The sequence below is a fragment of the Pogona vitticeps genome, chromosome 3 (assembly GCF_051106095.1).
Source record: "Pogona vitticeps strain Pit_001003342236 chromosome 3, PviZW2.1, whole genome shotgun sequence".
NCBI classification, from domain to species: Eukaryota; Metazoa; Chordata; class Lepidosauria; order Squamata; family Agamidae; genus Pogona; species Pogona vitticeps.
In genome coordinates, this window is record NC_135785.1 from 159,226,843 (window position 1) to 159,241,284 (window position 14,442).

The following is a 14,442-nucleotide window of genomic DNA, read 5'->3' on the forward strand; positions in this document are numbered from 1 at the left end:
TTTAATTTCCAGGAGAAAAATGAGTTTTCTTTCCATATACTAAACTCCTTCAATTTTATATATTTGTAGATAAGCATAAGATTGAGCTGTAAAAGTTATGTCTAAGGATAGCTGAACATCGCTATGATATATCTGCATATTTATTTATATGCATCGATCAGTGGCTACACGGCATGTTAAAATGTGTAATCTACAGAAATAAGTCACACTGAATTTATTGAGGTTTACATCTGAGTAACCATGTGAAAGTTTGTGAGCAGAATCCTTTAGCTGTGTCCTATAAATCTGTTATTTTCTCCTGCATCTTAAATCTTCATTTGTGATACACTGTCACTGATACTTCCATTCACGCAACAGAATTCACACAGACATAATCAAATGTCAGTCAGACTAAATTATTATGGGAAGAATTAACAAACAATAAAAGCACTGTTTACTTATCTTGCTGCTCCTTTGCATGCTGCTTTAGTAACAGAGTAATTAACATAAGAGGAGTGCTGCTAGAGCAAACCAATGGCCCATCTAAATGTATATCCTGATTGCCATCATGGGCAACCAAATGCCCCGGAGTCAAGCTGAGAAGCAGAACTTGAGGACAGTAGCTTTCTTTCCAATATTGTTCCCTAGGAACTGATAATTCAGAGCCATACTGCCTCAGAATTTAGAGGCCATCAGCATGGAGAGTTATTAATACCTCTATTTTTGGTGATTGATAGTTTCAGTCTTAGGAGCTATTTTTCTTCGGAGTTCAATTTTTTCCATGCTCTGCTTATTCTCCCTGAAAATTCTTTAAAAATACAGCCCTTTTCTTACCTCACACAACCAAGTTAGATTCATCAACCCTCTAACTCTCCAACAGCTGTCTCTGATTGCACTTCCAGCTAGTTAAACAACTTGGTCAGACACTAGTCCCATGGTAGAAACAATAACAGAGCAGCAGAGTCACATGGGAAGAGCCATGCTGACATTTAGCTTCTGTGTCACCATGACATTGCCATAGTTTATTCTGAAGAGAGCACCCCTATTGAGCTGTCTATATACGATATTACCAAAGAAGTACAGAATAAAGTCCTGGGAGAACCATGGATTGATTTGGTATGTTTATGTGATTGCCTGAGTCATTCTTAGCTGATGTTTTGCTCGGTTTTTTAAATTTACACTTTTTGTATAGTTTCTCTTGGCCAAGAAATGGGAATATTAAAATATGAAATGTGTGGCAGATAGCCTTGCTGTTAATATGGTGGAAAACACTGCATGTGTTGCATAGTTTAGTTTTAATCTATACTTTATAGTTACATTTTTTTTGTTACGTTTCCATGGACAATAATACGTTTGTTTTGTTTTCAGGTGTGGCTGGATCTTCTGAAACCTATTGTGAAACAGATCAGAAGTATGTATGGACAGTTTTCTTCCGATGCAAAAACTAGGCTCAGATTAAATAAGGCTTGTCTTGCAGCTGGGTCTAAGGAAGTGTTAGAGTACACTTCTCTTCACCTATTTTGGGACACCAGCCGTGCCTCTTAGTATGTCCACATAGTAACCTAATAAGAAAGCCTGCATTTTTAAAATCCAGCACATGCAGGCCCTGCTTGCATGATTCGTTTCACGATCTCTTCTGAGCTGTTGACTGTGGGCAATGGTATCCATAAATTCAACTCTCGTAGGTCAGCCCTGTTTGAATGCTACATTTTTGTGTGAACATATCTAGAAATATTGAAGGAAGGCTGGGCAAGTGAGCCAGGGAACCACTCCCTGCTGCTCATCAAGTGGTTAGGACAGATCCAGGGTAGATGTCTTCCAGGTCAAACGATAGCTTATTTGATTTACCTCAGAGGATACCTGGTTCCTTTTGAAGGATGTGCATTGCTGTACTTTGTGTTTGAGATGCTTGATGATATGCTTCCTTTTCTGCAACCCTGTTTTCAAAGTTGTTCCTGGAGTTACTCATCCAAATTCATTTCTGGCAATAACGAAAGACAAATTGGTGTGCTTACATTGTAAAACACACACATGTTGTGCTTTATGTTGCATTTGAATGTTTAATTCCTCTTGGTTCACATCCTTTGAATGTGCCTTCAAAACAGGCTGTCATGAATGAAAACATTTTCTTACCCCTGAGCAAAATCCAAGCAGTGGGGATGAATATGCGAAGTTGGGGGCTCCACACATGCCATCTCCCTCTCTGTTTGTGAGCAAAGCAACAAGGCGCAGGGGAAGGGAGCAGCTGGAAAGAATGGAGGCTTGGTAGTGTAGAAGTTCATAGCTGCAGGCTTAACAGTTTGTCTGCAAAGATGAGCTGGCTGATTCACTTTAGGTAATAGTCTATGTGCATGTATTCTTCATGTACACACAAGTGTACATACAAGATTCTGTGATTTCTGCTTAAAAGAAAAGGATATGCTAGTTTTTCCACTCAGTGATACATTATGTATAATTCAAAAATATTTTTTATTGCCTGTTTGGAAGATGAAGCATTTAAAAGTGCACTTTCAGCCTCAATTTTATCACTTCATGAGAATACCCAGGTTTTAAAGGGCTGTGAATAAAAAAACACATGAAACCTTTCTCCTCAACTTACTCCCAATTCCAATATTTCGACTAGTATTTCACTTCATAGAAACTTTTATGAAGCAATGGGAAGCATTCACGTGACTGCAAGCAGAGATTTCTGCACCTTTCTCTATACTAGAACTTGTGATCAGTGCTGCCGGGGGTGTTAATACTGTACAGGCAACCCAACATTTTGGAAAGCATTGAGCTTATCATGTAGATTCATTCTTACTTTGGTGTAAGCCCTATTAAAATCAGTAAGACTTGCTTTATTAAGCATTAGTTGGTTTAGCTGCTTTTTACAAGTGGTCCAAAAACAAGAGCATGTGCTGAATTGATACAGTAACATCATGGCCATAACCATTTCTTGTGTAATTTAATTTGCTTGCTTTCAAAGGGAACATTTTTCTCATGTACTTGTTTAATACAACAGCCTGGGATATTTTGGAAAGCAAAATATTGCAATGTATCTGAGTTAGAAGGCATTTAATTGTATCTGAAAATAAAATCTAAATAGAAATGTTGAGGGTCAAAATCTATCAAACTCTGTTTGGTGCCACTGAAAAGACACCTTAAGAGAAACAAAAGATATACAGTGGGGTCTCTACTTAAGAACGTCTCTACTTAAGAATAATCCAACTTAAGAACAGCTCCATTTGCTAAATTTTGCTTCTACTTCAGAACAGAAATCCAAGATAAGAACAGGAAAAAAAACCTTTCCTGCTCTTTTTTTAACCTTAGATCATCTTAGGTTAAAAAAAATTCTCCCCCTAGTGGTAGAGTACGTATTAACCAGCTTTGCATTAGTTCCTATGGGAACTAATGCTTCAATGTACGAACACACCTCTACATAACAAAAAAACAGCCAGAACGGATTAATTGGTTTTCAGTCCATTCCTATGGGAAATTTTGCTTCAACTTAAGAATGTTTCAACTTAAGAACACCATTCCAAAACGGATTAAGTTCTTAAGTAGAGGTTCCACTGTAGTTTCTATGGACGGAAAAGAGCAGATACAGATTAAATGGTTTTCAATGCATTCCTATGGGAAATGCAGATTCAACATAAGAACTTTTCAACTTGAGAACCACCTTCCAATACGGATTAAGTTCTTAAGTAGAGACCCCACTGTATAGACATGTGTGTGTTGGGGGGCAGGGGCTACTGGATAAAGATTAGTGCGGGGGAGCTTCGTGAGCTTGTCCTGGACCACATTTTTGCCCATCACTTATGTGAGGAATGGTGCCTCTTTTGTAAAGATCATGAGGGGAAGGCCTGTACCTCTGTGATAGAGCACATGCTTAGTGTGCAAAAGGTCTGAGGTTGAATCCTGAGAACTTCAGGACATGCCGGGAAACACTCTTTGAAGTCCCATAGAGCTGCTGGGTAGTCTGTGTTGGTGGCAGCTGGGTCAGTGAATCAATGGCCTGACATTGTATAGGCAACTTTCTAAATTCTTAACATAACTGCCTTCTTTGCCAGAGACCAATCTATACCCCAAGGACTTCACCAGCACAAGTAATCCAGCCGCTGATGTGCATCACATCATTATGCTGGCCTGTTGTCTGCCATCCTATGTCCTATTTGGGTGCTTTTACAGGGAGGGAAGTTTGGTAGGGTTTTGTTTGTTTTCTTTTAATATGTTTTATATGTCTTACATGGTTTTAATATTTTCAGCTGTATGATTTGTAATATTTTGTAAGCCGCCCAGGGTAGTGGCATGCTCACTAGATGGGCGGGGTATAAATTTAAATAAATGAAATAAATAAATCACAAATGTTTTGCGTGGTTACCTTTTTATAGTTGCTGTGGCCAATTCATCCCCTGGTAGTCAGCCTTCTGGTGATAGGGCTCTCTGTACTTAGCAAGCTTGTTCCTCAGAGGACAGACATGCAGTCTGCCATTGAGCCTGTTGACGAAGCCCAAGTAGATTGGCAGAAGTTTGCCAGAGCTTTCACCCTGCTGGCTTAGTTTTCAAGGCCCCCATATCAGCTCCATGCCATTATGTGGTAGCAGCAGACTTTCTCAAGGTACCATCATTCCAGAGGGGCGAGAATGCATTAGAAAACATGTCTGTGTTGCATTTAACAGTATTGTGCTAAAAGCATTCTGTGTGGGCTTTAAAGTTGCAAGATAAACGGGTGTATCATTTGTAAAATGTTTCCATGTAACAAGATGCAGTTGTTTACTTCAAAATATTTAAGAGTGTTTCCCCCCACTTCCTGCTTTTTCCTTTCTTAGGACCTAAGCATGTAATTCTTAAATTTGTGGTGAAATTCTTCCCGCCTGATCATGCTCAGCTGCAAGAGGAGTTAACAAGGTTAGTGTTCCCATCTTCTGTTTTCATTTGCTTTTCATTAAATCATCATCATCATCATCGTCGTCTGTCTGTCTGTCTGTCTGTCTGTCTGTCTGTCTGTCTGTCTGGCATCCAGGGCCACTCTGGGCAGTTTACAGCAGATAAAACAACAGAGTAACAAAATAATACATATACAAAATAATAATAATACAATTGGGGCATAAATCAGATATCATAAAGTGCAATAAAACAGGTACAATACAATAAATTACAGTTAAAAGCATAAAATATTAAAGACAAGAAGCATGGCAGTGTGATGGATGATACTTTAGCAAACACTGTTGTATCATACAGCTGTTTGCTGACTGAAACCAATTGACGATCAACAAAGCCCCAGCCCATATCAGTGAAACTGTTATCCTGGAATATAGCTGGCTGGGCAGCCAAGAAAAGGGACTCCGACTTTTGCTCCTACCTCCAACAGTTCGAGATCATCTTTTTACAGGAAACCTGGACAGACTCTCTGATCCATTTAGAAAGTTTTTTAGCATATTCCTTGCCTGGATTTAAAAATAATTCTCATGGCCGGTTTCAAGCCGGCCTGTCTCTATTAGTTTCCCAGCAATCTAAATTTAAAGTCCTGGAATTACCCCCTTGTGACACTCTTGCTCAGGCTTTCCGTTTTAGCATACAGCTGTTTGTTCAGAGAAGGCCTATTTTAATAACCAGGTTTTTAACAGCTTCTTAAATGTGCCCAGTGAAGGGGCCAGGCAGACTTCGGGCGGAAGAAAGTTCCATGATTGTGGAGCTACCACCGAGAAGGCCCGATGTCTAGTGGTTGTTTTCTGGGCCTCTCTTGGGTCAGAACTCTCAGCCGCCCTGCCTGGGATGATCTTATAGGATGGGCAGATCTAACTGGAAGGAGGCGCTTAGCCAGATATCGAGGTCCCAAACCATTTAGGCCCTTATAGTTCAATACCATCACCTTGAAACTGGTATGGAAGCAAACAGGTGGCCAGTGTAAGGCGGCCGAGGGGGGGGGGAGAGATATGTTGGTATTTTCTAACCCCATTCAGCATTCTGTCCGTCTCGTTCTGGACCCGTTGCAATCTCCGTAGCAGTCCCAAGGCCAGCCTTGGGGACTGCTACTGCTACATAAAGGGGCATGTACTAACAGTGCTGCTGGATTACAATAAATCAGGTTATAGCGGGGAACTCAAGTTCTTTCTGAATTAGATTCCACACTGTCCAATGTTTGTTCTAAAATTCATCCACACCTGCCCCTTGGCTGTTATATGATTATATACAGACCCTGTGACAACGTCATGCTATCATTTGCACTTCCCCCATCCTTGAGCCCCCAGATGCTGCTCCATCTTTTATGGTCTTATTGCCCTAATGCCACATTTGCCCTGAGAGATTTTGGATTTGGCTCAGTGGTACATACAAACATTTTCCATTTGTAGCAGTTTATACTCCCTGCTCTGTATATCTTCAGGTTCCATGCCAAGTTTTCTTTTCTTGAAAAAGTCTGTATGTGGAGACTAAAACCACATATTAACCAGAGTGAAATCCCCTCATGAATGTGTAAATTACATATTTTTGTGCTTTTATTGCTATATCAAATACTTTTATCATTACTATTGGGAGCTGGCAGTGGTCCCTCATATTGTAAGTTTTGGTATTGTCTGATATGGAACCACCATTGCATATTGGTAATTTGCATTGTTCATAGCTGTGTGCATTTGTTTTTAGTCAGGAGTTAATTTTCCTCACATAATTCTATCTCCACCATTGATTTCCCACTTCTTAAAATAACCTGCTGCTAAATAAATTAAGCTACTAAAACAAGTGGAAAGGGGATCATGGTAGTCTGATGACTGAAGAATAGTTAATTCTGTATCTGAAGAGAATAAAAGCAACGAAGGAAAAAGCAGTCTTGTTACCTTATTTTCACAGCCCTTTCAGCACATCTTACAAGGGGTGGGGGGAATGAATAGCTGAGAGCAAGAGAAAAATATGGCATTGTTCAGTTAATGGCAACATCTCTCAAAGAAATGGAATAAAATAAAATTGGAAAAATAAAGCATCATAGCTTCTTTCAGAAATAAATCAGATCACACTATACTCTGTTGTCTTATTTTGAGAGTATAAGAATGGTGCTTTTCTATTCTCAACAGAAAAAAATTACTAGATCTTACAGTGAAAGTTTTGGAGAGACACTGATTTCACAGTGTAATGCTTATGCCTATGCCTATTCCTAACTATCATTATAAAATCCTGGAAAATATTCATCCTTACATACTTATAAAGCCAGGATTACGTACAGAGCTCCTTCTGACTTCATGTTCTGCAGAAGTTTCATCCATTCATAATTCTTGTGGTTTGTTTTGATGAATGAGCAAAGAAATGAGTCATATCCATTATGCATGTGTAGCATGTGTAGCTCCTAGATAATAACACTGTTAGAAGTATTAAGCTGTTGAGACTGTAGCTGTATGCATACATGTCTGTTAACATTATAGATTCTACAGATGATGGAAGTTAAGGATCAGGCCATCTGGCAAGACTCCCCAAATCCACTTGGGTGCTTGTAGCTGAATAATAGTGCCAGAGTGGTCTCTGGTCATAGCAATACACGCACAAAATTGCAGCGACATTATCTGATCTTCTAATTGTAACCATGGTACTGATTGCAGTAAGGTACTATTTGCAGATGCTCATTATGAGCAGCTTCACCATTGCAGTGTCCTTTACAGAAGATGCTAGATCAAACAGTATCCTGGCACATTAGTAAGAAACAAGGCACAAATTAGTGTCTGTGGCACAAAATAGTGGATAAAGTAGGACATGTACAATCATTAATTCAACACTGGTAAGGTTTTCCTACTGTTGATAAAATATTTATAGACTTAGAATGTAGTCTTTCTCAGACAATTATCACCTGCACAGCAATACCCCCAAATTCAGCCATTTCCCATTTATTGGTTTCTGTCTGTATGTGCAACCACAATAAAATTTTGGAGTACTGCATAATTTTTGTTCCGTCCATTGGGACAATGAAGTAGTAGTAGTAGTAGTACTTAGTCCCAAGCCTGTTTTGGACAAACTGTGATGCAGAGAAGTTTAAATGATAGTAAGTTGCTTCCAATATTGGTTTTTAATTGTGATGGCCGAGGATTTAGATAAAGGGGTGAAGAAAAGTACCCTTTATATAGCTGCATGCTTTTCATTTTGCTTTGTTTTGTTCAGTCAAGTGTTTCTAGCTCTGGATGTTCAGATAAAACAAACTTCTGCAAACAGAAACACTCCTTCGAAGGAGCATGCAGTACCTAGGAGTTCCCAGTGGGATCAAAAACTAGCCCCTAATATCAGTGGTGTAATGTTTTTATGTATTGGGATGTAAAGTTCAGATTTACAAACAAAAAGCAACCTAGGAATAGTAAATAAATAGCAAAAAGAGAACAGTAAACAATGAGATGTGGGAAATAATTAAAATGTCTGGGCAAACTGGTTGGCAAAAAGATTATAATATCACAACACAAGTCAAACTTCCTTAATGTGGGAATTACCAAAAACAGTTTGCTTTTCGGGTACTCACAAAAAGGCCTTATCTTAATTCACAGACAGATTCTCTGTGCCAAGAGAACACATTCCCAAGAAACAAGGAAACATTTCAGTTTTACAACCGTCTTTTATGTTTGGTGAAAGTTGTAACCCAGTTTCCATTCCTTTTCTTTTGTGTCTTCAAAGGTACTTATTTGCACTGCAAGTGAAGCAGGATTTAGCACAAGGAAGACTAACCTGTAATGATACCAGTGCTGCTCTCTTAATCTCACACATTGTGCAGTGTAAGTAAAGTGTGTAACATCCTGTCATCCCTTTTGAAGATCAAGGCATTGGCTGACAGATACTGAAAAAAATACGGATATGTGAACATATTTTCAGTAGATTATGCACTAAAGTGTCCTGTTAGAAAGTTCCCTTTGCTTTCATTCTTACCATCCTAATCTTTGTCTGACATTGTTCGGTAACCAGGTAGGTAACATCATATTTGAATACCTGTGTTTGGTGAGAAAGGATGAGAAAGCCTTCCCCAGAAGGTACTTCAAATACGATTTAACACCTTGAAGTAATGCTGGAATGCACAATTTCTAAAGAGCCATTCCTTTATTGAGATTCAGAGTTGTCAACCTTTTTTGAGTAATATTAACAATAGATGAAAGAGGCAAAGAGCCATGCTTTAGTAATAGGCCTTTAATATATAAAACCTTTTTTAAAAAAAACAAACTGGACTGCTTTAAAATGTTCCTTGTGCCGTACAAAACTATTTCTTTTAATCATACATATTTGCAGGGTTCCTGTTGGAAAGTATGTATTAATTCTCCCTTTGAACTCATTTTGACCCTTATCTCGAAGACTATTTCACCAGGCTTCATGCCATATGAGCATCCTATCATTGATGAACAGTTAGTAACATTGATTGAAAATTTCCCAATAAGGCAGTATATGCATCCAGAACTTCTCTCTGTGTTATAATTGCAAAAATCCTCTATTTATTACACTAAAGAAAGATAAGGCCAAAGCAGTTTTAAATCTAGGCCAGCTGAGGCCCCAGAAATAAATGCCAGATTTACAAGGTCCTAGATGAGTGATAACAAATGATTCTCTGGTAAATTAGCTAAAGAATTGCTGAAGAAAAGCTAAGAAAGCATAATTCTTAATGCCATACTGAAAAAGACCAATAAATCAGACATTTCCTCCAGTTTTCCTTGCTTACAGATCCAGATGTGAGTAAGGCAGCTTTGGGAATTTTCAATTAGATTTCACACTTCAACAAGATTTGACATATAATTTTTTTTTTTAAAAAAAGAAGAAACAGAAGCAGAAGACATAGTTGCTAGCGACACCTTTAAAGTAATGTACACATGTGAATTTCGTTGTATGGGTATACTGTGTATATACTTACAATGACAATAAATTTTTTTATTATTATTATTATGAGTCCTTGCAACTATTATTGCACTTCAATATGTCAACGTTCATGTTATATGTATATTAATAGCACAGTACATTTTATTTTTTTTAAAAATGTAGGATAATTTAGTTGTCCGTATAAGATTCTCGTAAGTTTTATATGCTTTACATTATGGTGTTTCATTAATTCCTGTTTATTTCTATGCAATTACATTATTTTAGTGAAAAACAAAAATGGTGCATTTTTTAAACTTGCAATATACTTCATACCTTCCTCTAGTTTTTTAAAAATTATGTGAGGTACATTTGACCCCAAAACTAGATTCCTAAGAGTGATTTTATCTATTGATGTGGGGTTAAAAGACATGTAGGACGTGGGATTATCTTTGCTTTTGCCACCTCATTCCCATCTTGGTAAAGAATTCCCATCTCAATGTGCAGATAAGCAGCTTAGAAATAGCAGTATATACTATGGCTAGGATTGTTCAACCAAGCTTTGAAATAAGGATTTAAAGTCAAATGCATCAGGAAGTGCCTGATTTATAACCCACGTATTATTCAGAAACTGTGGCCAAAAGAGCAGTAGGAAGGAACTGGCATTTGGAAGTTGATTCAACCTCTACCCTGCATTAATTGCTATTCCATTTATTCTGTATTTACAATAATTTTTACTTTTTTACTCTCTTACTTTGAGACAGGTGGTGATTCATGAAGACATGTTTCCCCCATCCACCTCATTCGTAATTTGCTAAATTTACAGCTAATTCATGCCAAAGTCTGGTTTGAAGCCCATTATGTTGTATACACCTGCATAAGGTTTTCAGTCTGCACAATCCTCTCCATGTGTTAGTAGAATTGTATTTTTATATCTTTAATACAGTAGTGGCATGCATTTCGTTTCGTTTAGTCGTTTAGTCGTGTCCGACTCTTCGTGACCCCATGGACCAGAGCACGCCAGGCCCTCCTATCTTCTACTGCCTCCCAGAGTTGTGTCAAATTCATGTTGGTTGCTTCGCAGACACTGTCCAGCCATCTCATCCTTGGTCGTCCCCTTCTCCTCTTGCCATCACACTTTCCCAACATCAGGGTCTTTTCCAGGGAGTCTTTTCTTCTCATTAGATGGCCAAAGTACTGGAGCCTCAGCTTCGGGATCTGTCCTTCCAGTGAGCACTCAGGGTTGATTTCCTTTAGAATTGATAGGTTTGTTCTCCTTGCAGTCCAGGGGATTCTCAAGAGTCTCCTCCAGCACCACAATTCAAGGGCATCAATTCGTCGGCGGTCTGCTTTCTTTATTGTCCAGCTCTCACTTCCATATATCACGACAGGAAAAACCATAGCTTTGACTATTTGGACTTCTGTTGGCAAGGTGATGTCTCTGCTTTTTAACATGCTGTCAAGATTTGTCATCGCTTTCCTCCCAAGAAGCAGGCGTCTTTTAATTTCGTGGCTGCTGTCTCCATCTGCAGTGATCATGGAGCCCAGGAAAATAAAATCTGTCACTGCCTCCATATCTTCCCCTTCTATTTCCCAGGAGGTGATGGGACCAGTGGCCATGATTTTAGTTTTTTTGATGTTGAGTTTCAGACCATTTTTTGCACTCTATTCTTTCACCCTCATTACAAGGTTCTTTAATTCCTCCTCACTTTCTGCCATCAGAGTGGTGTCATCTGCATATCGGAGGTTGTTGATATTTCTTCCGGCAATCTTAATTCCAGTTTGGGATTCATCCAGTCCAGCTTTCCGCATGATGTATTCTGCATATAAGTTGAATAAGCTGGGAGACAATATACAGCCTTGTCGTACTCCTTTCCCAATTTTGAACCAATCAGTTGTTCCATATCCAGTTCTAACTGTTGCTTCCTGTCCCACATATAGGTTTCTCAGTAGATAGATAAGGTGGTCAGGAACTCCCATTTCTTTAAGAACTTGCCATAGTTTGTTGTGGTCCACACAGTCAAAGGCTTTTGCATAGTCAATGAAGCAGAAGTAGATGTTTTTATGGAACTCTCTGGCTTTCTCCATAATCCAGCGCAAGTTAGGGATTCTTGCCCACAATAGTAGATATGATAATCATCTGAGCTGAATTCGCCCATTCCTGTCCATTTTAGTTCACTGATGCCCAGGATGTCGATGTTTATTCTTGCCATCTCCTGTTTGACCACCTCCAGCTTCCCAGCGTTCATAGATCTTACATTCCAGGTTCCTATGCAGTATTTTTCTTTGCAGCATTGGATTTTCCTTTCACTTCCAGGCACGTCCACAGCTGAGCGTCCTTTCGGCTTTGGCCCAACCATTTCATTAGCTCTAGAGCTACTTGTACTTGTCCTCCACTCTTCCTCAGTAGCATGTTGGACGCCTTCCGACCTGAGGGTCCCATCTTCCAGCGTCATATCTTTTAGCCTTTTGTTTCTGATCATGGGGCATTCTTGGCAAAGATACTGGAGTGGCATTGCCAGTCCCTACTCCAGGTGGATTGCGTTTAGTTGGAACTCTCCACTTTGTCCTGTCCGTCTTGGGTGTCCCTGCATGGCATAGCCCATAGCTTTTCTGAGTTACTCAAGCCCCTTCGCCACGACAAGGCAGCAATCCATGAAGGGGCAGCAATCCATGAAGGGGAGTGGCATGCACCAGCAGACATACTTACAAGAAAACAACAGTATTCTTCTACACAGTTCCCATATATCTCAGAGTGCTTTTAGTCAGAATGTCTTTACCTAGTTTATCTTTGCCAATCCTTTTAAGGCCCATGCTTCTCTCAGCATATTTAAACTGCAATTACATGCTCATTGACTTAGGGCAAATATCTGGGTTATCCTTACCATTATGCAGGGCAAGTCAATGATCTGAGAGCACCTTTTTTCATTTACTTGCTGCATTTATATCCTGCTTTTCCTTCAGTTAGCAAAAAGTTGTCGTAGGGGGGGCCTTCTTTTTCATTCTTGATCTTTGCAACAACCTTGTAAGAGCGAAAGAGGTGGCTGACCCAATGTCAGCTTACTGAGATCCAAGGATCAGTGAAGATTTTGTATATCCCAGGTTCCAGGCCAACTCCAGTCAGTACCCAGTGATTGGGTATTATTACAAGGCACCACCTTGTGAGTTACTTTGATTATGGCATTACCATCCTTGAGATGGGATTGGGAGAGTGCATTTTGGATCTTCTGCCTGAGGCACGAAACACTTTTCCTCGTCCCCGTTACAATCATGTAAAAGAAAATATATGGGAGATTTGAGAGAAGTACAGTATTTCTAGGGAACAGTGTATTTTGCAGTAAACTGGAGATCTCCGCTCATTACCATGCTTTCATTGTATACCTTACGAAGTTTTTGGAAGTCTCGCTGTTGCAATCAGAACCGGATGAATAAGCTTTATGGTGGGCTGACGAACGTGTGCTCCTAGATGTTGTTTGAGCACATACGGGCTTCCTGTCAGTTCTAACTACTGGTGAGGGATGATGGGAGGGCCAGGTGCACCCAAAACTGTTTTATATGTTGGTAGAGCCATAGCATGGGTGCAGTGGGTTTATAACAGCTACAGGCAAATCCATTTCAACTTTCAAACTTTGAATGTTTTACATCAAGTTTCCAAGCCCTTATTGCAGTGTTTTGCTGTCTTAATACCACCCGCTAGTAATTTTGTGTCTTAGAGCCAACTTGAGAATATAAAATCTATACAACCTTGAAGTGTGTCATATTGAATTCAAAAAAGCATTGCTTAGTGATAAATATACATAGGACTGGGTTGTCTCCATACACTGTGGTGATATTTTACTATGCCTCTCAGTGCCTGGTTTACACTCACTGAGTTTGTGCATTTTTCTCTCTCTCTCTCTCTCTAGCTGAGATAGGGGATTTTGATGAAACCATTGATCGTGAACACTTAGCAAAGAACAAGTATATACCTCAACAAGAAGCATTAGAAGACAAAATCATGGAATTTCATCGTAATCATATGTAAGTGTTACTGCTTAAGTGCCAGAAATAATAGGCCAAGTGCCATGTGGAATATGAAGCAGGATCTTTGTCGAAAGGACTTAGCTAAGGAAGACAGGAGAAAGATTAATACTAGGAACAGGTCTTGATAATGGGATAGAAGGAGGAGGAAGGATAGTACACAGAAATGGAAAGCAATGGACATTCCACTTTGGGAGACAGGTGAAGTATCACAAATGGGGAAAAATACTGTATAATGTTTAAGGTATAAGGACTTGCATAGTAGAAGATACAAAGACTAGGACTGAAGTAAAGAAAAGAAAAATGAATTTATATTTTTCCTTGGCTTACTCCCTTCAAATTCCTCTGCCTTCCCCCACCCTGCTCTTTTATTGACCCATAACCTCCAAGGCAGCTTTATTTCTGTTTAAACTACTTGTGTGTCAAAAATCTCATTTAGACATTGCAAAATAGTGTAAGTGCCAATTAAAAAAAATATTTTTCTGTCAGAAATTTCTAAAGAACTGGGACAAAAACCAATGCCAAGCAAAATGTATTCATTTTTAAAAAGCCACAAAAGTGTTTGTCATTCTGCATGGGACATTGCACAGAAAGAAATACAAAGCTGTGTTATGGAAGAACAGAACGCTTGAGGTAGTTGCACTTCCTGTTTGTTTTCCATCA

The 14,442-nt window shown here is 39.2% G+C and overlaps 1 protein-coding gene across 5 annotated transcripts in view; it reads left to right on the top strand.

The window, feature by feature from the left end:
• FARP1 (FERM, ARH/RhoGEF and pleckstrin domain protein 1) overlaps positions 1-14,442 on the top strand; it is a 239,662-nt gene that overhangs the window by 162,037 nt on the left and 63,183 nt on the right. For all 5 annotated transcript variants that reach the window (XM_072994671.2, XM_072994672.2, XM_072994673.2 and 2 more), the window contains exons 4-7: positions 1,348-1,390; positions 4,791-4,869; positions 8,602-8,699; positions 13,665-13,779. In XM_072994671.2, coding sequence (XP_072850772.2) covers positions 1,348-1,390; positions 4,791-4,869; positions 8,602-8,699; positions 13,665-13,779 — 335 coding nt within the window. The remainder of the gene's footprint in view (positions 1-1,347; positions 1,391-4,790; positions 4,870-8,601; positions 8,700-13,664; positions 13,780-14,442) is intronic.